General features: G+C 43.2%; 2 protein-coding genes across 3 annotated transcripts; one reads left to right on the forward strand and one right to left on the reverse strand.

Annotated features, from left to right (window-relative positions):
• The first annotated feature begins 8,945 nt into the window (after window positions 1-8,945).
• On the forward strand, window positions 8,946-18,891 carry TVP23A (trans-golgi network vesicle protein 23 homolog A). 2 transcript variants are annotated; one of them, XM_059484644.1, is made up of 8 exons: window positions 8,961-9,061; window positions 9,152-9,231; window positions 13,129-13,165; window positions 13,758-13,809; window positions 14,235-14,324; window positions 16,004-16,129; window positions 17,699-17,828; window positions 18,229-18,891. In XM_059484644.1, the coding sequence occupies exons 2-8, from the start codon at window positions 9,174-9,176 to the stop codon at window positions 18,288-18,290; spliced, it is 555 nt and encodes a 184-aa protein (XP_059340627.1). In that variant the 5' UTR covers window positions 8,961-9,061; window positions 9,152-9,173; the 3' UTR covers window positions 18,291-18,891. The 2 variants fall into 2 exon arrangements, with proteins under 2 accessions (XP_059340626.1, XP_059340627.1); XM_059484643.1 differs by lacking the exon at window positions 13,758-13,809 and having other exon boundaries at window positions 8,946-9,061; window positions 13,129-13,273.
• A 314-nt stretch (window positions 18,892-19,205) lies between these two features.
• NUBP1 (NUBP iron-sulfur cluster assembly factor 1, cytosolic) lies at window positions 19,206-24,593 on the reverse strand. Its single transcript, XM_059484642.1, has 11 exons — window positions 24,551-24,593; window positions 24,370-24,471; window positions 24,027-24,163; window positions 23,752-23,820; window positions 23,189-23,221; window positions 22,354-22,444; window positions 22,041-22,195; window positions 20,853-20,963; window positions 20,628-20,730; window positions 19,884-19,967; window positions 19,206-19,405 (listed from the first exon to the last, which is right to left on the reverse strand). Exons 1-11 carry the CDS (start codon window positions 24,576-24,578, stop codon window positions 19,353-19,355), a joined length of 966 nt encoding a protein of 321 aa, XP_059340625.1. The 5' UTR covers window positions 24,579-24,593; the 3' UTR covers window positions 19,206-19,352.
• Window positions 24,594-25,779: the final 1,186 nt, after the last annotated feature.

Genomic DNA, 25,779 nt, shown 5'->3' on the forward strand with positions numbered 1-25,779 from the left:
TTCCTCCTGTATTTTCATCCATGCCTTTGTTGTCCCAAAATATTCTTTTCATCTGGTGTTAGTGAGGCCAATCCCCATACAGAGTCAAGATATTTGGTTTATTTACAGTTCTGCACAGAAAGGGAGGCTGGGTGGCAAATTCACAAAACCAGCACCACAACTATTAGAACTTTTCATAATTAATACATTTTGGCAAACAAAGGCGTGAATGTTCATTGGCTACAAATTACATAGGTTTCTTATTAATTTGTATTCTATTAGTTAAAAGATTCCCTCACTTCTCATACTAATTATTCTGTATGCTCAGTTTTTCTGTCCTTTTGAGTCTTGCTCCCTCAGCTCTCTGAGAATGTTTGTCCAAAGTCCAGTGAAATTCTGAATGACCACAAATATTTGAAGCCATAAACTGTCTTTGCATCTACTAGACTGGAAATTCTGAACCTTTTGAATGCCTAACTTCACCTACAAAAATTACCTTCTGAGGAAGTTGCAAGTGTGACCAGCAGCATTGCAGAGGGTTATCTTGGTGTGTCTCACCTGCAGTGTACATGCTGCATTACTGAGGCTCCTCATAGCATTTGGGAAGAAATATGGTGGGTGATACTAGAAATGTACGTGTGGATGGATGCTGGAGGACTTTGAAGCAAAGCTAGTTTCTGAGGTGAGCAAGCAAGGAAAAGGTTTGATCACACGGCTTTAAAAAAATCTCTAGAGAGAAAGCCCCACCCTTGCAATCGAGCTTTTATGTTCAAAACAACTTCCAAAATATCACAGCTTTGCTTACCTACAGGAAGTCAGTTTCACAATAGACATAGAAAGGTTTGCATTAAGAGCTGCAAGCCTTGGTGGAGTTGCTGAGAAAATCCTGTGTGAGTGTGTGTGTGTGATGGAAGGCACAACATTGGTAACCAAAGGCTCCTGAGACTCACCCAAAGCATGTTCCTGCAGTTCTGCTTTGCACAGTGCAGGAATGGGCTGGTGCTCATTCACTGAGAGCCACATTCCCTAATGCTCATGGACATTGCTGCAAAGTCCCTATGGATTTCAATACTGCATTATGAACAGGGAATTCTGCTTCCTTGAAAATTCCTTTCATGTTGGCTCTGTATCTGAGCTCTGGTTTTTCAGTCAGTTACTGTCTTTGGTCTCTCTGGCCAAAAATTGGTTTCCACAGCAGAATTTTGTTCAGGATTCCTTCTGTTCAGGGTGAATAGCTTTGAGGTACTGCTGGTTGAACAATTTCTCATAGACTGAAAAGTTTATTTAAAAAATTTCCCTATTTTCTGATTATAATGATTCAAGCTGCACAATACATAGACATCAGAAGTTCACTACTTTGCTTTTCCACATGACTTCCCTTCCTGTTCTATGGATTCTCTTTAACTCACATGCAGCTTTTGAAGATAAGACAGATATTTCACAGCAACTGTATCTCTCTTAGGGATTGTCATGGTGTTCTCAAAATCCAAAAGAAAATACATATCTTAGCTATGGAAATGTCTTAGCTATTGCTAAGCAATAGCTACATAAGAAACACCAAACAGTAAAAATGTATGGCCCGACTTAGTTCTCTTTTTCACACACATTGTTTGTGCTGTGACACATTATAAAGAGGAAAGTGAGTTGAAAAGGAGAACTTGTGCTTTTGATTTCTCTGCATTGAAGGGAAGTATCACTTCTAAGTAAATACGGCGCTGCGCAAAGTCTACAGCTAATTTTGGAACCAAGATTATATTAGTAAAATGTCAGTAATTAATGTCACCATTTTTCCCAGGGGCAGTGAGGTAGATGAAAGTGTGCCAATGGAGGCCACATTATGTCCTTCAGCACAAGGCATTTGGGTATGCCATAAACCACGGTGGATTTTGGTGTCAAGACGGTAAGAAATTTTTGTTTCTACAAATGCAAAAACAAAACCAGAAATAGAAATCACATTTAATTATTGCAAATTAGGACTGTAGCAGCAGAACTTGAACTAAAGCTTAAGCCTCTACAATCACCTTTCCCTTAGTTCGGCCTCAGCTACAAGATGATCAGCTTTGGGTTCAAAGGCAGAGTAGTTTTGGCACGTTATTGCTTGGTTTGTCTATAGCCCAGCAAAAGCCAGGGACAGCTCTACAGAAACAAGGCTACCTCCTTGTCATGATCTTGCAGCTCTTGTTGGAAAACTCTTCAGGAATACTTAGAACACATGGGAAGAGTAAAACAGGAACTAACTTGAAATCTTTATATCTTAACACCCATTCAAAGTCCATCTTGCTTTTGATCTGTCTCCAATCTAGATATAACAGAGATAACAATCCATTGTTTCACTTGAAAAGCATATCACCTCCTGGTCATGGTGAACACTGCCTGGGAACATCTGAAGGTGGAAATTGTTTAAGGAGTGAAACTCGCAGAAAATCTGCTTTTCTCATGTTTAAGTGGCAATCATGACGATGTACCACAAGCTGTTTGCTCAGTTGCTTGTCTGCTTCTGGAGGGAACTATCCTATGGAGAGGAGCTCTTTCTCCACAAGCAGCCTGCCATTCTCCCATTAGTGCATCCCCTCACAGCCAGTCACACGTCCTGGAGCTCTGAGCAAGCATTTCCACCAGCAGCTGGCAGCTGCCTGGCCTGTAGATGGAGGAGAAGACATTGAGAAAACCTCTGATGCCTTCCCTTGGTTTTCAAGTAGTCTGTGAACATCACAAATGCACAGATCCCTTAGCATTAGTGTTGGAACAGGCAGTGCACAACAGTATTCATCTTTTTGACACAAGAACTTCTCATTTATCTGTAGCTAAGAGAGATTAAAAGAAAAAAAAAACAGAAGAAATTTGTACATTTCCTTTCACCACCACTGGCATTCATATAAGTAGTTCAGTCCACTGGTACACTGGAGCATGTGACATAAACCCCCTGTAATTTCTCTTACACTGAAATAAAATAGAGCAAGAATGGGAAATAGCATACAAATGCAAGCTCCAGCTAACAAGGAAAAGGATGCTTGCAAAAAACCACAGCTTGCTTCAAGTTTCAGATTGAAGCAAAAAAAAAAAAAAAAAACTGGGCAAAAATAATAAAATGACAGTTGAAGAAACCACATATTTTAGGGGCTTCCCTAGAGCTTTTTTGATCTTTGTCAACTAAAACACACACCAGACACAAAAGTTTTCAGAATCCACACCAGACACAGCAGCTCTGCTATCAGGCAGTTGAATGAAGGAGCACTCACCATGACCCCCATTCCAGTGGTTGTGCTGTTACTGTAACTGCACACGGTGATTGTGGTATCACAGAAAGGTCACACCATCTTCTTTTTCAGGAGCTTCAGGTCCATGCTGCCACAGTTCTGCAGTGTGGTCTCTGGGCTGCTCTGCCATGGAGAATGAAAGCTCTCCCACCCTTCTGCTGAAGCTGCTCTGCCCTGCATGAAGGATGAAAATCAGACAGTGCATTCTCTGAGAAACCAACAGGTTTGGGTTCTTGCCCTTCATCCAAGCTTTATTTCAGTATTTTTAATTGGTGATTATTTATAGATTTTAAAGGTGTGTGCCTCATGAATTCAGGCCCAGTCACAGGAGAAACACCCTCCAGTAGGGAAGTCAGGCAGAACAGTTTTCATGGGAGCAGCTGTGGAGATGTCCAGCACAGCCTGGAACTTCCTCCTCGAGGCTGCGAGGTTGAGGCTTGTCACCTTTCAGGCCATAGAGGAAATTGTGGTCTCTTAAATCATGGCCTTGGGTGTAAAAGGGGGTCACAGGCCACAGACATGAACTTTGCTTTCAGTTTTGCCAAAAGATCAGGCCCCTGCCCCTGGGAGAGGTTCAGAGTTATGTCCAGCAGCGCCTGGGGCATCTTGTAAACATCAACCAGTCAATGTGGCAGATCCCATCCAAAGCACTTAATGTCCCTACAGCTTGTCTGGGGGATCTGGGGACCTACAGACCAATCCAGAGCACCTCCTCCTCTTTGTGCCATTCAAACCTACAGAAATAGTATGGAGTTTGTGAATTTTAATACCTCAGATATCCCCTCAAGTTCTCCATGTACTGAGGAGTACAAGGAATACCAGGAAGCTGAAGCTATTTGGTGAACTAGAAAAAGAAGTATTAATAAATTAGGAAATACACTATTAAACAATACTGCTATAGAAGTAGGCATCACAGGCTGCTTCAGAAAAATTCACAGGCTCACAGAAAAATTCACAGAATTAAGAATGGCAGGTACAGGTTTTTCATTTCATTGCATCACCAGATTAGAAACCCTTTCTTTCTTTGTGTTTTGTCTGTATTCTCTTTTAATTTTTTCTGATAAAGTAATTCCCTTTATTCATCTCAGTTTAGAATACACAAGAAAAACAAGTGCAAGCAATATGGCAAGAGCTGCTTAGCCACAGCCTCCACAACAAAAGATGGAGTGGAAATTGCCAAAGAGGTTGGAGAACTGTCCAGCAAGATTCTCAGGGAGCTGAGTGAGGCTCTATAGGTGCTACTAGCAGCCAGAGGGAGCAAAAGAAAAAGGAAACATGTAAAAAATCTAATGAATAAGCAAATTTAGAGCTTTCGTAAACAAATTTAAGTTTTATTTCTCCAGATAAACCAGTAGAAGAAACAGTGCTCAATTTCTTATCAATTTTCCTATTGTACTAAGCTTCTCAACTTTTTGATAGCTGTTAGAGTCTTTTATTTATTAGATTAAGATTATTATTATTATTTCTCAGTAAGACTATAGAGGCTTAAGGCAGGAGAACTATTGGATACTTGTGTGAGAGTGTACAGATATTTTAAGTTCATGTAGCAAAGGAGGGAAGGGACTCTAATTCTTTTCTGATGAAATCACTTCCACTTGGGAAATGGATCTGGGAAATGGAAGGGGATAGATAAGCTCTGCTTACTGCAGTAGATCTATGAAGTTGTTTAAACCAAACTTTTGCCAGCCCAAGTTCCTTATTTTTGGAGTTCCCAATATGAGAAATGAACAATGACTTGCAAAATTAACAAATACCAAGTAGTGCAGCTGAGAGTGACTGAAGCTTTGAACACATCAGGAGATACATAAATCTGAACACATTGAAAAATCTGCATCCAAGTGCTGGGAATGCCCCCCAGGCTGGAGGAGAGCTGGTGACTTTGCCTTGGTGTGCCCTTGTTTTGGATGTGTCTGAGTGACCACTGCACAGTCTAAGCAGGAAAATGACACTGAAGTAAACTCAGTAATAATTTCAAAGCCTTTTGTTTCTTGGGTGACTGCACTAGAGGTTCCTACAGCATGAATTATATAAGGCCTTAAAGCCATACAGGCTTAATAAAATAAGGTATTTAATAAATATGTAGTGTTTCCCTGGTTTTTCCCTAACTGGAAGGAATAGAGCTGCTACTGCACTTGTTAGAATCAAAACCAGCTACTGTACAATAATGGAAATTTATACTCCTTTCTTCACATACTATACTCAAAAATTATTTTTCCCCTTTTTGGGCATAGCTAAAGGAAGGATCAATACTTTTTTTAAATCCCCGTTTATATTTAGGGCCCAAACTTCCTCATCTGACATATTTTTCTGTTACCCATTTCTTACTGATCTCTACTGAGAATGTATTGTTATATATGAAAGAAATTGTCCCGATCCAACAAGTAAATCTTGTGGCTTCTCCTCTGTTAATACTGAGCTGCCAATTTCAACAATGCATGTATGTACAGCCAACAAAATCTATAGAAATCTGGGCCAACACAGGAAATCATATTTGACAAATGAATTAGAAAGTGATGCTATTAGAAATTTATCTATTTAGTACCTTCTATGATTTGCCCTATCACACCATAATGTAAACATTTTATTGAAACACCAACAAACATTTTAAGTGTACCTCTGATGAATAAAAGTGAGGTAAAAGTTATTACTGGATTAACAGCATTTTCCAACATTCAGGGGAATAGAATACTAAACTACAAACTCCATTGAAAGGCCTAAACCAGAGCAAAACCAATTAAGTTACTCACAATATCCTTAGGCAGTTTACAGGGGAAGTCTCTGCTAAGTCTCTGCAAGATTCTAGGGAGTGTTCCAAGGAGAAAGAGAAATCAGCTGACTTCCCAGTAATAGAGTGAATAAGCACCATACTAATCTCAGAGGAAGCTCTATTTATTGTTGAATCAAAGAATGGGAGAGATTTTTCAGATATTCATATCAAGACTGATAGTGTTCTAAAATAGAAATGTCACTATTTATTGTGGGGAGGGAATTCCCTGTAAGGTAATGGCGAGGACACAGCAGCATGTGATGGATTTTTGAAATATTTTATGCTATATACTTCTGTCAGCAATTAAGGGAAATCTTAATACATTTCATAAATGGTCTAGGTTTTCCTGTGCAAAAACCTGAAAACCAAACTACAATTCATAAATTCAGTTTAATGATCTCTTCATCTGGGGCTGCTGAAGCAGTATTTGAGGACTTGCATCATCTTTAGGGTGTTGCTAATCTTTCCAATGTTCAAACAATTTGTAGTTAAGCTACAAGTCAGAAAAAGTGTTGAAAATAGGAAAATACAGTTCGTTCTGTAAAATCCTAAAAAACACCAGAAGCTTCTAATGAGGTTTCACATGGATGCATTAATTTTAAAACAAGGAAGAATTCTGTTCTAGCAAACCCCAAAGAAGGAAATTCATTTGACCAATGATTCCTCTAGAGACCAAGGATTCTTTCTAGCCCTCAATTTGCTCTCAAAGAAAATGATGAGCCCTGAATAATCACACAGCACACTTTCATATAGCTTCTTAGAGAATTTCCAAAACTATTTGCATGGTACAGTGACAGTCTCCTGTGGGATTATCCAATAGAGTTTGTAAGGAAAACAGATAATCCCTACAGTGAGCCTGGGGAGATAGGCACTGGAAGGAGGGAAAACTAAGGAAACATTTATCTGTTTTAAAATCAAAACACAAAACACAGGTTTTGCTTTTTTCCCAGTTGTTTCATCACTCATGAAATCAGTGTAGTAAATCAGACACCTAATGCTGTGACAGGCTATTTGTCCCTTCTCCCATAGAGGTGCTGTTTTACGTGATGAGGGACACAGGACACAGTTATTTTCTGGTGCCTTAGAATGAAAATGCAATGGCTTGGACAATACAGCAACATCACAGAATTACTAAATTCAAAGGATCAGTTTTGCTGGCAGAGCTGCCCTGAGAGGTGCAAGAGGAGCTGCTGCAGGAGCTGAGGTCAATGATCTGGCAGGCAGGAGGATGCGAGACCTCCCAGCCCTGCTGAGGCTTCTGTCAGTGACTTCTGGGAGCTGCTTCTGAGTCAGAAGCCAGATCTGTTTGAGTTACTGTTAATTCATGCCTTGGAAGCAGAAGTGCACGTTGATACAGGAAATGAAGTCAGGGTCAGCTTCAGGTATGCACAGATTTAATAATTGTATCTCATGAGAGCTCTCAAAGAGAGCTCTTTATATCTCCTTGCAGACTGAAAGCCCACTTCAGTATTTGAATATTGTAGTCTATCATGAGCCATCCCCTCAAATTGCACGTGCCTATTCAGTTTTTTAGTGGCAGTCTACTGTACTTACTAGCACACTGTACAAGTGGTTTTAACACTATCAAGGCCAAAATATGACAATCAAAATATTAACATCATTAGTCATTAAGTACACCTTTCCAGCCTTACAGTTATAATCCTACTAAGAACAGTGTATCAGTTTCTCTTACCTATTAGGTATTGCTTTGTTCCAGTAAGTCTCGTGCAAAGCTGCTTTCCAGTTGACATTTTTGAAAAGTTCACCTCAGTAGCTTCTGTACTTACTCAAGAACCTGGTTTAGTTAGATGTTTTAGAAAAGACTAAGAAATTATTTTGCAGGCTAATTTAATGCTAGTACCTAGTCAGATCTACATGTGGCTGTGATTAATCAGATCTTCCTTGACCCTCCACTTCATACTAAGCTGTCCAGACTATTTCCCCCCCACTATTGTGAAACCCTTACCCCTATCCTGAAGTTTGGTTGTCTTGTTTCACTTCTTTATCTCTGCTGCATAATCCACGTGTATTTTAAATTAAGGCATGAAAAAAATATTTATCATGGAATCATAGAATATCCTGAGTTAGAAGCGACCCACAAGGATGATTGAGTCAAACTCTTAGCCCTGCACAGGACAGCCCAAGGTCACACCCTGAAAGCCCTGTCCAAACATTCCTTGAGCTCTGTCAGGCTTGGTGCTGTGACCACTGCCCTGGGGAGCCTGTTCAGTGCCCAACCACTCTATGCAGGAAGAACCTTTTCCTAATATCCAACCTAAATCTCCCCCGACACAACTCCAGGCCATTCGCTCGGGGCCTGTCACTGATCACCACAGAGAAGGATCAGCGTCTGCCCGTCTCCTTTCCCTTGTGAGGATGTTGAAGACCACACTGCGGGGTTCCCTCAGCTCGTCCAGGCTGAAGGAGCCGAGTGCCCTCAGCCGCCCTCAGGGGCCGCGTTACGTGCACTGAGCCAGGGGCACACGCACGGTGCTGTGGAGCCACCCCTGCCCTCAGAGCTGGCCCCCACACGGGCACAGGGCCGCGGGCAGCGGGGACGGCACCGGCCGGCTGGGGGTGTGCGCCCAACGTGACTCGCAGCTGTGCTTTCATATTTATACACCTCCGTTCACCTGTCCCGCTACTCCTTCTTCCTTTCAGGGTTTGTACTCAGCACGAGACCCCAGCGGCCCTGACCCGGCCGGTGCGTGTGGCGAGCCCGCGGGGCGGACAGCAGATCGCGCTGAGGGCCGGGGGCGGCCGGCCGGGGCTCCTGCGGCCCCTCACGCTGTTAAAGCCCGCTTGGCCGGGGCTCCTGCGGCCCCTCACGCTGTTAAAGCCCGCCCGGCCGCTCTGGCCCCCGCCACAGGCATCCCCGCTGCAGGGCCGCAGGGAGGAGCGGGCGTTCCGGGGGTCTCCCGGGCGGTGCCCGGTGAGGCGCAGCCGCCGCGGGCTGTGGCGAGGGGCAGCCCCGCTCCAGGCGCGCAGGGCCGGCCGGAGCCCGGCCCCTTTTGCCGGGCCAGCTGCGGGCCTGGAGCCGCGGGCCGGGATGAAGCAGGTACGGGCGGTAGGGGCGGCAGGGGCGGCGGGCTCTGCGGGCGGGGCGCGGCTCCCCCGGGCCCTGCGCGCTGACGGGCTCCCGCCGCAGGCGCTGGTGGACGACACCGAGGATGTGTCCCTGGATTTCGGGAGCGAGGAGGAGCTGGCGCTGCGGAAAGCGCGGATCAGGTAACGGCGTGGAGGCCGCAGCATCGCGGCGCCCGGGCCCGGGCGGTCCTGGCTGTTCCGCTGTACAGAAAACTCCATTTAAACACTTCATTCCCATTTTTTACAGGGAGGGTGGTCAAGCGCTGGAACAGGCTGCCCGGGGAGCCTGGGGGGCCTCTGTCCGGGAGATGCTCGGGGTGGAGCGGGCGAGGCCGGGCCCTGCTGCCCGGCATCACCCGGTCACTGGAAGTGAAAACCTGGCACACCCAACATCCCAAACCCCGAGGAAACAGTGCTTTAGTTAGAGCTGGAGCAGGGCTCAGCTTTGCTCAGCTCCAGCAAAGCCCGCTGTGCAGCAGTGCTCAGGCACTGCAGTGGGCACCTGGCGCAACAGCCAGATAGCTGCAATAAAACTGCCATGATTTCCTACCATGGGATGTGATGCTGTGTGGAATTTAAAATATCTTATGCTTGTAGACATTACCTGAGAAAACCCAAACCGTTAACCCATCTCATGTGTCAGGCTAAGCTTGGATTCCTCACTAGAGGTGTCACTCTGCAGCTCTGGCCACACAGAGGTCCTGGGTGACAGAGCTGTTCAATCAGTGGCTTTTGAAGAATCTCCAATTAAAGACTGTGAAAGGAAGAGTTTTGTGTCAAAAGGATTTAGGCACGCACTGATCAATAATGTATATAATCAGCTTTGATTTAGATTGCTTTCTCTGCCTTGCCCCAGTTTAGTCTGGTCCATTCCAGTGATAATATTTTCTGTAGGTGTAAACAAAAAATATAATAGATGTTAAACCTGACACAACATTATCTGAGATAAAAAGCAATCATGTATCTTTACAATATAATTACTTTTTCAAGTGTCTGGTGAAGCAGTGCTTTGCACTTGGTCACTACTTGAGTCAGCCCTGACATAAGATTAACCTTCCCAGAATTGCCTTGGTTTTACACCTTAGTAACAGCACACATTTTAAATGAAGGTTTATATTTTGGTGCAGTCTTGGAGAGCACAGCTTAAAGGATTCAACTAAGCTGGGAAGTACAGCTTAGAAGTACCTTGATCACATGAGCCACAGGTTCTGAAGGAGCAGACTACATTTAGCATGAAGTGAAACCACCCTGGAATGTTTGTAGGAGGTCACAGCACGCAGCACTTTACTCTAGAGATCTTAGAGATTCCTCCTGATTTATGCTGCTCAGTAGTACAGCACAGGTAAAGTATCAGCAAACTGTACTGTTCTGTGATCCACTTTGTTAGACAGTGGCTTCATTAGAGACAGCTCTTCTTTCTGGCCCTCAAGACAGTATTGAAAGATGATGTAGTATTGAAAATTCTTCTGCTATAGAATGCAGAAATGAAACTGCTTACACTGCTCACATGTGTTTGTTTTTATATTTCTGAAGAATCTTGTGCAAATGAATCTGAAAGTCACCTAGGTGCTGCAAAATTTTGTTATCATATTAGAGGCCATAACAAGGTGTTCCAGTCATTTGTCTTTATTCCAATTTCATGTATCTTGAACTTGGTTATAATTAGCATAGGCTATGACAAATTGTGCTTTTGTGATTCTCTGAGGTATGTGCAAAAAGGCTCCTTAAAAGCAAAAGGTTAGTGGCTACTTTCCTAAGAAATAGGGAAAATATAAGTTCTGGAAATTGGGAAATTCTTCCTCTTTCCTAAGAAACTGGAAAAAGATTGCAGTACCAGGACTTTAGATCTGGAAGTAGGGAGCATATGATTGCTTCTTTTACAAATCAGCCAGGAAACAGTGATCAAGGAGAAAAGAGAGCTCATTTATTTAAAATTTGCCTCAAAACATTTTGAAATATGAGACAGGAGAAAAAAAAAAAAAAAAAAAAAGAGGGGGGACAGCATGTAGAGTTCTGCTGTGGCACCCTGAGCAGGCACCTGGAATGATTCTCCTGTAGTTCACTGGCACAGCTTAGGCCTGACCCAAATTTGATTCTTTAACATGGGATGCAACTAAATTGATTACAGCTCCTTCCTGTCCCAGCAGGCATGGTGCTCCCAACCTGAACAGAGGTTATTGTAACAAGTACATGGCAATCACTGAGCCTGCAGGCTCCAGTTGTACATCACATGGATCTTTAGCTGCAACAGGAAAACAAGAAGGCCAAGCAAGTGGGTTCCTGTCCTTTCAGGAGCAAATTTATGCTAAGTTGAGCCATGGTAGAGTTGCCATTTCCTTTATCCTTTCCAGAGTCTCAGTAAATACTCAGCACTGTAATAAATGACAGCTCCTTGCTCATGGATTTTGTTTTGTTTGGTTTTTAGTAAATACCCTTCAGTGTTTGACATTGGAACAAATTCAGCATCCAAACAGTAATCCTGCTGTAATCCAGTCATACTGCTGAATCTGCCTTCCAAAATGAAACATGAATTCCCCAAAGTTACTGCCACATTTGAAGCACTGATCCATTAGAAAAGCTCAGGCAACCCTGGTGTGCTTTGGGGCTGTGATCTATGAAAGCTGCTCTGGACACAAGGGCACCATTCCATCATTGACTCCGGCATCTTCCTGACCAAGATCAAGGCTGGAAGCAGCAAGGGTGTCTGTTTGAGCCAGCTCACAATCCCCACTCCACCCACCTGGCTGCTTATGGCAGAAAAAGCCCCTTTGCTTAAAATGTCACATGTTCAGTTCTAAGTCAGAAGAAGCTTTTGGAAAGTTTGAAGTTCACATGGGCATGACCAGGAGTAAATATAAACTTCACCTGTGCATCATCCTTCCCTCCCCAGTCATATGTGTAGTTCTACAAACACAGTATTACCACTGGAGAAAGATAAACACCAGAACAGTTAAACAGCTATAGAGAAATAATAGAACAACAAGGATATTAAAGTCATAAAAGTTATTATTCTTATATAGCTATAATTTAAGTTTATAGGAAGCAATTGTGTATATATTATATATCTCATTTTATTAAACACAATAACAGAATAACATTTAGTAGTTAAATAGTTGATTACACCCTAGGTCATACTTTTGTTAATTGGCTATTCTACTGTTAATTGGTCACAGAGGCATAGGAGCTTAAGGAGACAATTGTTGACTTAAATATCTTATTCAGATATTTTATTCTCTAAGCTTCAAGGAAGAAGTTATTTAACTGCAAGAGCCTGTAGTTAATTCTCACTTTCAACCAATTAACACAAACAATTGCACAGAGTAAAATTTTTACTTGGCATATTACCCTGAAAATTGTGCTGTGCTCATTACAGATTCTCCAGCCCCCCACCCTACTGTGCAGGCCAGTATTCCATGTCACATACTTCTTTCACTGAAATTTCTCTTTATTTTGTTACAGATAAAAATTTGTTCAATGAGCAAAATGTAAATACTATAGTGAAATTAATAAGCAGTAATTCAGAAGAACTGTTAGATTCCCAAATCATTGTGCCTAAAAGGAAGTGTTGGGTTTAGACATTAAATATGAAAGTTCATTTTGTCTTATAGCAAACAGCTACAATTTTTTTAGAGTTAATGTTTTGTTTTGAAAGCTGTTCTGAAAGGCATTGGAGCTCTCACAATTCTTTTGTGCTTTGCAATGCTGATTCATTTCATGAATCAACAAGGATTTTATGGTACTGTGTTGCACACAGCCACTAAATTCCTTCACACAGGATCAAAGAATCTGGTGAAAGGCTCCATACTTTGAGAAAGTTTTGACAGGAACACCACATTTGTATTTTAGATTTAGACTGAAGCTTGGCTATTGAAAATACCATTGTTTGCTAATGGAGATATACACCAACACTGAAATAATAGCAGCTGCAAACCAAAATACCATTACAAACTTGAAATACCTGTGCTGTGCTACATTGTCAGCCAGCACTGGAACATTCCCTCCTGTCCCATAACCTCATTTATGCTCTGTTTTTTCTAGGCACCCACTGGCCACCTTTTTCCACCTGTTTTTCCGAGTGAGTGCTATTGTTACCTACTTGTTCTGTGACTGGTTCAGCAACAGCTTTGTTGCCTGTTTTGTCACTATTCTCCTCCTTCTATCCTTTGACTTTTGGTCTGTCAAGGTAAGATGACCCTGAATAGTAATTACCTTGGGAAGTATTTTGTCATTAATTAAAACAAAAAAATTGAAATATGTATAATGACAGAAGTGACAAAAATATTGCAATCTGTTGATTTATTAAATGTCTAGCCCATTTTAATGAAGATGTTCACATATGTTAGTTATTTATCACCATGTTTTCTATGGCTGACTACTAAACTCTACTAATATGGTGAGAAAATTGCTTTGCCATAGGTAATTTGTTTGTATGCTTCCCCCTATAAAAAATAAATTTAAAAATTAAAGTAATACTGGCTTTCAGCAATGGATGCCCAGGAATGTCAGGATCTGCAACCTTGTGCCCAGACCCCACAGCAGGGCTGCAGAAGTCTCCTGACAGCCCAGCTATAGCTCTGGTGCCCTGCCCTAATCCCATGCAGGCAGGTGGGTCAGGCCAGCCCAGGATCCAGGGGTTCCACATGTTGAGCAAGGCTTTTGTTTTGTAGAAGTGAAGCACTGATGCACCTCCAGTATTCTGAAAGCTTCTGGTTCATCCAGGTGCTGAAATATTTTCTTGGTTTGTTTCTCTGATCCTACACAGCTCGTTTGTCCTTAATCTCCCATTTTCCAGTGTGCTTCTGTTATTAATATTCCTCTTTTACTGAATAAATTTGTTTATTGGGTGCTTGTCCAACAAGCACCCAATAATTGACTTGAAAAGGATACAACCTATAATTTCTTGTCTAAGTAAGTGCTATTGTGCTTATTATCATATTGAAAGAGAAGAGGCCTCTAAATTTGTAACTTCACCCATTGTTAATGGCTGTTGTACTCAAGCTGGAACAGCTTTTAGAAGATATTTTTGTATTAGATAAAAGATGATTTTTGAACATGCTTGTCTTTTAAATTTTTTTCTATTTTTAACTGTTATACTGACAAATCACTGTGCTACTGATTAATGCAAATAATGGTTTCATCACTAGAATGTGACAGGAAGACTCTTGGTTGGTTTGCGTTGGTGGAACCAGATTGATGAAGATGGAAAAAGTCACTGGGTGTTTGAAGCAAAAAGGGTAAATATATTAATAGAAGCAGGCACAAGGCAAACAGAATCCATAGGAAATTTGTAAAGCTGATACCAAGTCAAACAAAGTAACAAATAGAGCACCTTTGTAACAGTTACTTTTCATCCTGCTTCCATAGAAAACAATGTCAGTATTCAGGTGCAAGCACTGTTTGTCACATCCTGGAAGCATTCAGGGCAAAACAGGACTCACAACATTGTCAGCATATGGATCAGCAGAATAAATATTCATAGCATGGTGCTATAGGTATGAAATGTTTCTGGTAGTTCTATTTTATTTTCTAGTGAGAATATCTTGTGATAAACACATCTCTCCATAGATAATCCCAACACAGAATCCTCTTCAGGAAAGATCTATGTGGAAAGCAATGCTGAATAGTTCAGATTCAGTATTTTGAAGTTAATATTTTATTCACCTTCATGGAATATGGTGGGAAAGAGAACCTGAATAACAGAGCATTCTGATACTGCCAGTGCCCCCTAAACACACTGAGTTATGGGGAAGGAAGCACAATAGGATGGCATTTGGCATCACTGCCAGAGTCAAGACTCGGTGTTGCTCTCACTTGCTGACATTGTCTCTGCAGCCCCACTGAGCCTGGCAGAGCAGCACCCGGGGCTGCTCACAGGGACATTGTCTGCAGCCCTCCAGCTGTGTCCCCAGCCCCGCCGGCTGTGCCGCTGCTGTCCAGCGTGTGGCACTGTAGTGCCCCCCTGCAGTGCCCTCTGCAGTGTCCCCTGCAGTGCCCCCTGCACCCTCTGCAGTGCCCCCTGCATCCCTGGCTGCAGCTCTGGGGTGCCCCAAGCATGGAACACAATTCATGTGCTTCCTGTGAGACGGAGGGAGGCCTGAAGACAGAATAGAGGAAACCCTACAGGATAGAATACATGGAAAATTCAATATACTGAAAATTAACTAAAAAGCTTTTCAGAGTGGAAGAGTTTCAGAGGGTTTTCTTTTCCAATTGTGATGCTTCTGTTTCAGAAGCTGGTACTAGTGGTAATCAATTGGTCTGAGGGTTGGAGTGAGATTTTGAAGTTTGGAAAGATCAGAGACTTCTGAATAATTCTCTCACTTTAAGGGTTTTTTTTTGTTTTTCTTAAGTGCGATGAGCCCTTCAGTGTAGAGACATGTGAGTTGTGCTGACCTGAAGAAATCTGTAAGCAGGGCTTTTCATCCTGCTCTGAAGTTTCTGCTCTCCCTGAAGAGCAGACAGAGCACAGACCATAAGGCTGCCTCCTGCAGTTACAGTGTGCTCAACTCCAGCATGACACAAGAGGCATTTTCAAAGCCATGGTTCTTAATTCATGGAATGTCAGCAGAGTTCAGAAGCAAAACCAAGTACTTATATAATAGGAAACATAATAGTTTATATAATAGGAAAATAAGCTTCATGCAAGATATAAATGAAGATACAACATCTTTTTATGAAAACATATAGAAATGTGCACTTTTATAAGAATTACATTCTGAACTAGAATCAACTGATAAATTCCTGTGGATGAAAATGCTGTACAGTAGGGCATCAGGAAGGAACTGGGCACGAGCTACTGCTCTTCTTAGTTAATCTTCTGTGCATATGATAAGTGAAATCTTCCTCTTCTGTCAATTTGTCATTTATTGTGGGTTTTGACTTTGTGGCTAATAGTCTCAGTTTTTCCTTCCAGGTGCCTACAGTAGCTGCCTCAACTGAAGCTGAAGCCCGAATCTTCTGGCTCGGTCTCATCATCTGCCCAGTGATTTGGACAATGTTTTTCTTTAGCACCTTGTTCTCCTTGAAGCTGAAATGGCTGGTGAGTCAGGGGGTACTGAAAACAATCTTGGTAGAGGGAAACCCAGATCTGTTAGCTTTGAACTCAACAGTAGAAAAATTTCACCAGCAGCTTCAAAGAATCCCAAGGAGTTTTCTGCAGTCAAGGCTTGCACTCTGGAACGGATTGGTCATTTTTAGCTGCACTTCTACTGGGTTATCAGATGTCAGCTCTTTCCTCTAGAGAACCTCAAGTGGTGGGCAAAATTATGAGCTTCTATTTAACTGTAGCAACTTACTCTGCCCCAATTTATTTCAGTCAAATAAAACTAACAGGAGAGGACAAAAAATGAACCAGTGATATTGGTTTTCAGGGTTTTCGGTCTCCTGGGAACTTAAATGTACTTTTAAAAGTAAGGAATTTAGATGTCTGGTACCATTTCCTTTTGAAAGAACCAGCATCATTAGCTCATAAAACCTTGATAAACTGAGCTATAAGTATTGCTCTACTTGTACATCATCTACTTAAAAAAACCTCAACACTTTTTTTCTAAATACAAGAGGAAATTTACCCCATATATTGCATTATATTAAGATATTTTTGTCTATGAAATCTTCACATTTTCCCCTGTAAACGTTAAATGCTTGGCTAATTGCCACGCTATTCATGCTGTCAAGTTCCCAGCCATGCTCAGTACCATTTTCTAATTCAGTCTGAAAAGATAAAAAGCACCTCTGACATGTGCAGCTACATAACCAGTAACAGTCAAAATTGCATATTCATTATTCAATTAAACAAGAAATTCAGCTATGGGCATGAATCAATTGCAAATCATTACCTGCTTTCTGGTGCCCCTAAACAAGCAATAGTTAAAATTAAATCAGCACTCTTTGTTCATGGCTCCACCTTTATTTTTGAAAAGCAGAGATTGTTTGCTAAGCCAAGAGCTGCTTGGAGACAGAACTCTAACTGGCACAGGAGGCAGGTTGCCCAGGTGCTTGTAAAAGGCAAATGACTCAAACAAAAATAAAATCACTTCTGGGAAACTGGTTCTGAAGGCTAAGAGAAACATTTTTATAAATTACTGCATTAGTCAGATTGGTTCCACCTGCTGCTAAACCTGAAGTAGCACAAAAGGAACTGATTATTTTCACTGCCTGTCAAGGCTAGATAGGAAATCCATCTATGGATGCTCTTTGTAAATCCATAAATTACAGATCTCATTTGTTTATAATAAGCTGTTTGTCAGCTGAACAGGCCTGCAAGTGTGCCATGTATCTGGATGTAAAACTTTTAGATAAGAATGGGGCTTAAAAAAAGTGAAAAGTTTCTGGAATCTGTTGAGTAGGTCCTTTTTTGAGTAAGTGCTTTTAGGAAAGTAATGAAGTCCTTCAAGATACAAAATGACACAACTGGTATTGGTGTTTTGATAAAAATAAATATTTGTAGAAAGGAACTATTGTGTTTGCCATTATTGGATGTCTTTGAAGGCCATTTATGATTGTGAATAATGTCCCCCTGTTACAGCACACTTATCTGGATAGTGCACACACACACACAATCAATGCACAACCATGGATTTGTTCCTGCTGAACTCTTGTTTGTCCACAGGCTCTCGTGATTGCTGGCATCTCCCTCCAGACTGCTAATTTATATGGCTACATCCACTGCAAGTTAGGAGGACCAAAAACCATCAGCAGAGTAACCTCAAGGTTGTTTGGCACCACAGATGTTCCCAAGAGTGAGTACTGAGCTTCAGTCCATAGGGTAGAACAGCCAACCTGCCTCTCAGGGCTGGTGCTGGCCTTTCCTGGCTCTGAGTTCCTGCAGTGAGTCCAGGATAATCCTGATTCTCCACCAAGCCTCTCTGGCAGTGTCACAAGGAAAAGCCATAACCCCAGGTCACTTTGCTCCAGGTTTGGAAGCCTGCTGAGCTCCACAACTGAGCTGCTTCCAAGCTCCGAAAGAATGTTCTTAGCTTAAATCAGTGGAGTTGCTATAATTCTAATTCCTCTGTTTAAGCAGAGCTGGAAGAGCCATCTTCAACCTTCAGGCTTCCAGCTGGCAGCTCCCTGCTTTTGTAAGAGATCTCTGTGTCCCAGGTTGTGCTTATAGCCATGTGTGCTCTGTTCCCTCAACAGGACAGAGCAGGAGAATTGCAGAAGATGGCACTGAGGATCATGGGAAGACAGGCACTAGGTAACCAAATAAGGAAGAGCTAAAGGATGAGCAGTAAAAAAAGTCATTCATGAAAGTTGTTCTTTATGGGAATATATTAACATAAAGCTCTTCTAGAATTATGCCTGCATGAAATAAAGTAATTTGTGTTTCAGTCTTTAGATCCTGGAAGGTTTAAAACGCCTTTGTTACTTAAAAGCTTCACCAAAAAATTGTTTGTGTGAGCACAGACAGTGCTCATGGTTTACAAGGAGCACGCTGCTTTCAGAAAAGCTGTCAACTAACCTCAAACTGTTGGATTATCTTAACCAGAAATTACATGTAATGAAAATATGATGCTGATTTGTTTAACTATGGAACTACAATAAACAAAACCAAACTGCCTTTCCCTCTTGTACACAATACTGACTTTTCAGAGCTTTCAAACTACAAACACAAAGGACCTCTTCATTATTAAAAATACCGAATGTTTGTTTTTTAATGTTCAGGCTTAGGGTCAAATAGAACAAAACAGAAGTCATGAACCATGTTCACCCACTACTTATGTATAGCTAAAAAGTTAATCTTGTTTTGATACCTGTAAAAAAATAAATAAAGCAGTGCACATGTACTGTAATACTACCCTGGCTTTCACTCTAGACACAGATCTTTTCCAATGAAAGGAGACATTTAAATGATGTTATTCTGGGAGAGGGAAGGGGCATTACAGCTCACCCTTATGCAGCAGGCAGAACTAAGGCTGCTGCACATGCCCCAGTGTCAACCCAGCATATTTTAAATTCAACCTCCTAAGTAAAATGTGGGTTGTATTCTCACCTCTTCAACTGCTACTTTCACAGTCAGGTTATTGGTACCAGGACACTGGAGGCAGAATGCACTTGATAATCCAGATGCAGACTCATTTTCACAGCTTTCTAGTGAGGGAAGAACTAAAAGAATCTTCAACTTTTGGAAAAAACATAGGCAAGAGCCTTTATATTAAGAATTTATTTGCAATATACAAAAAGAATACATTCCTTTAATAAATCAAGGCATAAGTTACTTTTCTATAATTAGACATGAGCTACATTTTTGTTCCACTTACAGATTACATTATCTTTTCTTCTTGCAAATGGTGTTGTTCACAGTACTCCTGAATTCCTGCAAAGATGGAGAAAAAGTAATGTAAGTACTATTTCAGTTGTATATCAGGAGTTAGTTGCTGCTGCATCACTCCCCTGTGGTTACAAGTATCTGAAGTTGGGCCTTCCTTACACTGAAAGTAGTTTTAGGATTATTCTAAACAGCATAGCACCAGCTGCTTAGGGAGTTTTTGCAAGGGGTTTTTGTAAGAAGTGGAGGCATTGGTCAGTCAGTTGCCTCCCACTGGGTTATGGTGAGCACCCCTCCACACCTGCTCGAGAGCCTCAGAAGGTTTCTCTGAGCACAAGGACAGCCCATCTCTGAAAATGAAAGTCTGACTTCTCTGAAGTCAAATGTTGAAACCAGTTATCACATACAATTTCATTATCACTTTAGCAGCCGCGGTCTTTGCACCTGCTACTTTGTAACACCTTTGTGTAGTGCAGCAGTGCTCAGCACCCAGGGGATTCATTTGCACAGTGATTCTCAGACTCACTTTGAATGATATTCCTGTAAGACAGTGTAGCTGGAGACTCAGGTGCTTCAGCCAAGAAAGACTGGCCGCTGTCACAACTTTTTCCTTGAAGGACACAGAAAAAACACAGAAACAAAGCAACAGGAAAAGATGAGTTTTTCTGGTTTTTAGCCTTTATCTTGTTCCAGTTACACCTCTTCAAACAGCCACCTGCATCTATTCCTTTTAGGAAGCCCTGAAGTCAGTAACAGGACTAGAAATACAGTGTACAGCTTGACAGAGGAATAGTACTAGCAGAAACCTTCAGCTGGAAGTACTGAGCTGTTCCTTGATGTCATTAATTCATGTATTAATTGATAAGTTAGTGGGCAAAGAACCACACCTCCTCATGACCCACAAGAGAATTTGGGCAGTGCCATTAACAGTGAGGTTAAAGCTCTGGTTTTAATGCTTGACATCTACAAAATACTCTTCTTTGAGTGGTTATTATTTCATTCAGTTTGCATTTGCAGGTGACTTCACCAAAGAGCAAAACATGTTGTATTTCAGATATGATTACAGAGCTGAAAAGATGTAGCATGTAATCACCAGCACTTCCCACATTCTACACCAAGCTATAGTCATAGTTCCAGTGACATTTGATTCAAAAAAACATTCTATCTAAAAGTGCTAAGAGATATCAGTGCCCACATCAGGGTTTTGCAGCAGTAACATCAGTACAGGAGGAACAACTTGCTTTAAGTGCAGTGCAATAAGTGACTTTACCTATCTGTGGATCCAGAGGCACTTTACCCAGGAGAGAAACACTCAAGTTCTGGCACATCTTCTCTGCACCACCAGTAGTTGGGGGAAAGATCTGAGATTCATTCTGGGACAACAAGAAAATCAGAGTTAAAATACTGCAATTCTGAGAAAAGGGCATTGTTGGAGCAATGTTTGCTATCCAAGCAATGCCAAGGAAAGAACACTGTAATACACAGCCAGCCTTACCTTACACTTGGGACACACAAAGCCACTCATGTTCTCCACCACACCTATGATGGGCAGCTTCACCTTGCGGCAGAAGTTGATCTCCTTCCGAACATCCTGAAGTGACACTTCCTACAAATAACAGCAAACACTTGTATTTCAGCTGTTTCATGCTGAATCCATTCAGTAACCTCTGTAGAGCTACTGCATAATGAATTATTATTGCTGCCTTCATATTTTTAGGAACACAAACCTGTGCTATGAGCTCCATCAACAGAGCAGGTGCAACACTTCAAGACTACTGGATGTGGTTCTGTTTTGAAATCTGACTCTAGTCAATATTCACCCACGTTTGTGTTTTATATCTCCTATGTTCATCTCTTATCTTCTTTAAATGCAACTTTTTCACATTTTCATCTTACAGAAGGACTCTTGGTATTCTCCACAGAGTGAAGACAAGAACCACCAGGCTTACACTAGTTACCTTTTTTCCAATAAATTTAAAATATCTTATTCTCTCCTCAGAGTTTTCATGTATATGACTCACCTCATCCATTCTCCCGTTCCCTTCCTCCTTCACCACCTCTCTGGTATTGTCCTCAACACTTTGCTTCCTTTATGTGTTATCCTTTCTGCTGTTATAGAAATACTTCATGTCACATGCTAGTTTGATCTCCTGTTCTGTTCCAAACCAGACATGAAAACCTCTGTTTGAACTGGGGGTGGTTTTAGTTTCAGCTTTCCAGGGGCTGATTTCTCTTTTAAAAATGCACATGACAAAGCTGCCTACTTTGGTGGGTCACCTGGAGGTGACAGGCTACTTCACTGGTGTCAGAGAGTGCACAGCTTATCACTTAAAAACAAAGCTTCTAACAAACATTCTTCTGAACATTAAGCTGTTGGTGAGTAAATTACAGATCCACAATGGTGTTAAGTCTGATTCTGAAGGAGGAAATGACACACTGCATTTCCTTTCACCACATTGGTCTCAACAGCTTTTGATTGTGAGCTGCTGTGGTTTAGTGACCCATGTGGATCCCCATCCCTGACACATCCACCTATCCCACAGACCAGCCAGCTGCAGGGGCAACACAACAAAGTAATTTCCCTGAGATGCTGCACCCTTAGATTTCTGTGAAATCAACAGCCTGGAACCCAAGGGCTGCCTGGAAGTGCCATGATGCTTCCCTGGTGGGCTCTGGCTCACACCTGGGGGGTGGTGACGATGACAGCGCCGTCGATGCGGGTGGCACTGAGGTACTGCACGATGGACAGGTGCTCATCCGACGTCCCTGGGGGCGTGTCCACAATCAGGTAATCCACTTCACCCCAGTCCACATCACGCAGAAACTGCTTGATCAGCCCTACAGGAAAGGACAGGAACATGGAAGAGAAAAAGGTATCTTCCTGTGTTTGAAATTTCTGGGTCTTAGCTAACTACCCTATCTACATGACTAAACATATTTCTACACTTGAAACTTTTCAAGTATGTAAATTACTGCTGAAAACACTCAATACATACCATTCTTTTTTGGTCCTCTCCAGATGACAGCATCATCAGGACTACTAAGCAAGAATCCCACTGACATGACACCTAAGTTTTCTTCAACATACTGAAAGAGAAGTAGAGAAACATAACAGTGAAGAAAAACTAGAGAAACAAACTCTGAACCCCTATTTTACAGAAAAAGCAAATGAGGGGGAAGACATTAACGAAATAAAAACAGAGAACTTTATCTTTTATCACAGGGCATTAAAAACTGCATCCTGTCCAACACTTACTAACTGTACTAAGAATGAAAAAATGAAATTGTTACAGCAGTTTATGGAATCACTGGGGACAACAGAAGGATAAAAGCAGCTTTCTCTCTCAACACCAGTTGCCTTTCTAACAGCATGCACACTACAGGGGATCTTTAGACAACCAACAGTACTGCAAAATCTCTGCATATTCCAAACATTAGTAAGGTTTGTCTTGGGTGCAATATACTTCTTGGCTGTCACAGAAGACATGACACACTACAGCATGTTACTCCAAAATAACAAACCTGAGCAATTTATATTTATTGCCCATATTGCAAAGTCAGTAGACACAAGGTAATAAAACAATTCTAGAAATACAGTACTACTGTTTTTAAGAAATTTAACACTCTGATCTACATAGTCTATATCCCGATTCTATACGATATGTATCTCGATTTCATAGATCTAATCTATATTCTATAAAATCTGGAAATACATTCTATAGTGGTCTCTAGATATTCTATAGAACATGGATATAGGTTATATATATCTATAGAATGGTGCCCAACCCAAACACACCCAATGAACTTTCTGAAACAACAGCATCAACTCACCACTGGAGACCATCCAGACCCACTCTGATGAACCTGAAAATTGAAGTGATACACAAAAGTTGCAATAGCAACAAATGTTACACAAAACATAAACGTTAGTCAAACCTGGGCAAAGAGCTCTCCTGCCTGCAGGAACAATCCTGCTTTTGTGGGGCAGCTGAGGTAAAAATGCAAGAGCACCAGATCTCCATTAATAAGTGAACAACAACTGTTCAACCCTTATGCAAGTTTACTCATTACTTGCATTTGTAAGAAATATTCAAGGGCTGATAAAGCACATCACACTAATACTACTCATGTAGTAGTTTCAAGTAGTCAGCATTATGTGGCTGACATGCAATGAAAGTTGGTTTGCAGAACTGCTCATCCTGAAAGCAGATGACTCTTTTGCAAAATATGTTATGTTGAACTTCTACATCTCACCTCATTTCCCTACCACTGCCCCACATTTCCCATTATGCACTCCTTTTAGAAGCTCTACATCCAAAAAACCTGAATATGCTAATGAAAAACAGAGAAAGCCCCCCCGCCCCCGTGAACAAGATGCTTGAGCATTCACTCACCTGTTCTCCTTCTAGACCCATAATTTTAGGAATCGATGGCCCACAGATATCTATGTCGAGCAGAGCAACCTGGAAAACAAACCAGCCAACCTGCCCCACTGGAAACAAGGTAGCACAGGGCTGTCTCTAAAGGTAATCTCATGCAATGAAATCACTCCAGCAAGACTCATCCAGGAAAGTCAAACTTTAACGAGCAGGGACACCCGATCGGTACCTGCCCGCAGGTGCTCGGCCCCGACCCCTCGCCGCCCGTCCTGCCCGTGCCCTCTACCCACCTGCTTGGTCTCGTCCGCCGCCAGCCCGTGCGCCAGGAGGGCGCTGAAGGTGCTCTTGCCCACGCCGCCCTTCCCGGAGAGCACCAGCACCGTGTGCCGCACCGCCCGCAGCCGCGCCCGCAGCTCCGCCGCCTCCGCTGCGGAGACACCGCGGAGACACCGCGCGGTCAGCGCGCCCGTACCGCCCCCTGAGCCGGCACCGCGCCCCCCGAGCCGGCACCGCGCCCCCTGAGCCGGCACCGCGCCCCCCGAGCTCCACCGCGCCCCCCCGAACCGGCATCGCGCCCCCCGAACCGGCACCGCGCCCCCCCACGAGCCGCCCCCGGACGGCCGCTGCACTCACCCGGGTCCGGCCCGGCCGCGCCGGCCGCGCACAGCCCCTGGTTGGGGCATCCCTGGCAGGCGGCCGCCCTGCCCGCCTGGGCGCTGCCGGTCCCGGGGCACTCTGCGAAGGACAGCGAGAGCTGGGCCGCGAGTGCCGTGAGCGGGGAGCCCGTCCCGCCCCGTACGGCCCCGCCGCTCACCCTCCGGCGCGCCCGGCGCCTCCGCCATAGCGCTGCGTCACTTCCGCCACCGCCGCCGCCGGGGGCGGGGCCTCGCGCCCGCGGTGCTCACCCGCTGCCGCTTGGGGGCGCTGCCGCCGAGGGCTCGGCTGACCCGGGGCGCCAGTGAGGGATCCGGTGACACCAGTGAGGGACTCGGTGACACACGAGAGCCCTTGTGACACCAGTGAGGGACCGGTGACATCCCGGAGCCCCGGTGACACACGAGAGCCCCCGTTTCCCTCCGGAGCTGTGTCGCGGCGGGCTCTGCCCGGCTCACCCGGCGCTGCGCACAGCCCGCGCACTGGAGCTGCCTTGGGCAGAGCAATGGCCGGGCAAGGGCGCGGATCCGGGCCGGTACCTCAGGCCGGTACCTCAGGCCGGTACCGCAGGCCGGTACCTCAGGCCGGTACCTCAGGCCGGTACCGCAGGCCGGGTGCTCCCTGGGCCGTGCCCGCCGGGCCGCTGGAGGAACCGCGCTCCAGCCTTGAGCCCGCTGGGCTCCAGCCTTGAGCCCGCTCCCGGCACGGCGCTGGCGCGCTGCCGAGGGAAGTGTTGCACAGCAATACCTCCACTGTTGTTTCATTCCCAGATTATGTATCATTCCGGTAAACACGCGCTCTTGCGGTATTTCTTGGCAATTCTGAGTATATTAATTCTGTATCCTGCTGATACGCCATCTCCATTAATTGAATGAGTACATTTATTTGGAAGATTACACTGCCTTAACTTGGCCAATCAACTTCTAAGCAATTAAAAAGGTTGCTGTACTTGGTACATAAAAAATAATAAAATCATTTTCCAAACCCAGGAAGTGTGCACCAGCTGCTGATGCGATCTGGACCCTATTACTGACCACCTTATCCCAGTCACTGCTCCCTCTCTCTTTCTCCCAAATCCGCCTGAGCACAGCCTTGTCCTCTCTTCTGCTCCTAACATCACTGCTGTAAAAAGGATATTTTCCTGATCCAAGCACAGTTGGAAGTCTCAAATACTCCCATTTCAGACCAATTAGTCCCAAAACTTGTTTGTTTTAATATACAAGTGTGTAAGTTATTATTTGAGATGGTGTCACCTTGGAAATAGAAAAGAGTATCTGGTAATATTTGGAAAGGTACCATCCCAACTTGGTATTAAATCTGTCTTTTTGAGAGAATTATACTACAAAGTTATCTTTCTTGGGGTTCAGCACTTCAACGACTGCAAGCTTT

Source organism: Ammospiza nelsoni, chromosome 17 (genome assembly GCF_027579445.1).
Source record: "Ammospiza nelsoni isolate bAmmNel1 chromosome 17, bAmmNel1.pri, whole genome shotgun sequence".
Classification (NCBI taxonomy): Eukaryota; Metazoa; Chordata; class Aves; order Passeriformes; family Passerellidae; genus Ammospiza; species Ammospiza nelsoni.

Bases quoted from the DNA above. Each gene is read 5' to 3' on its own strand.
- TVP23A (XM_059484643.1), top strand. The intron at 16,130-17,698 runs GTGAGTCAGGGG...GTTTGTCCACAG, and splicing joins CCTTGAAGCTGAAATGGCTG to GCTCTCGTGATTGCTGGCAT. The intron at 17,829-18,228 runs GTGAGTACTGAG...TTCCCTCAACAG, and splicing joins CACCACAGATGTTCCCAAGA to GACAGAGCAGGAGAATTGCA.
- NUBP1 (XM_059484642.1), bottom strand. From the start codon at position 24,578: ATGGCGGAGGCGCCGGGCGCGCCGGAGG. The intron at 24,472-24,550 runs GTGAGCGGCGGG...TGTCCTTCGCAG, and splicing joins GGCGCCGGGCGCGCCGGAGG to AGTGCCCCGGGACCGGCAGC. The intron at 23,222-23,751 runs GTGAGTGAATGC...TTCAATTTTCAG, and splicing joins TGGGTCTAGAAGGAGAACAG to GTTCATCAGAGTGGGTCTGG.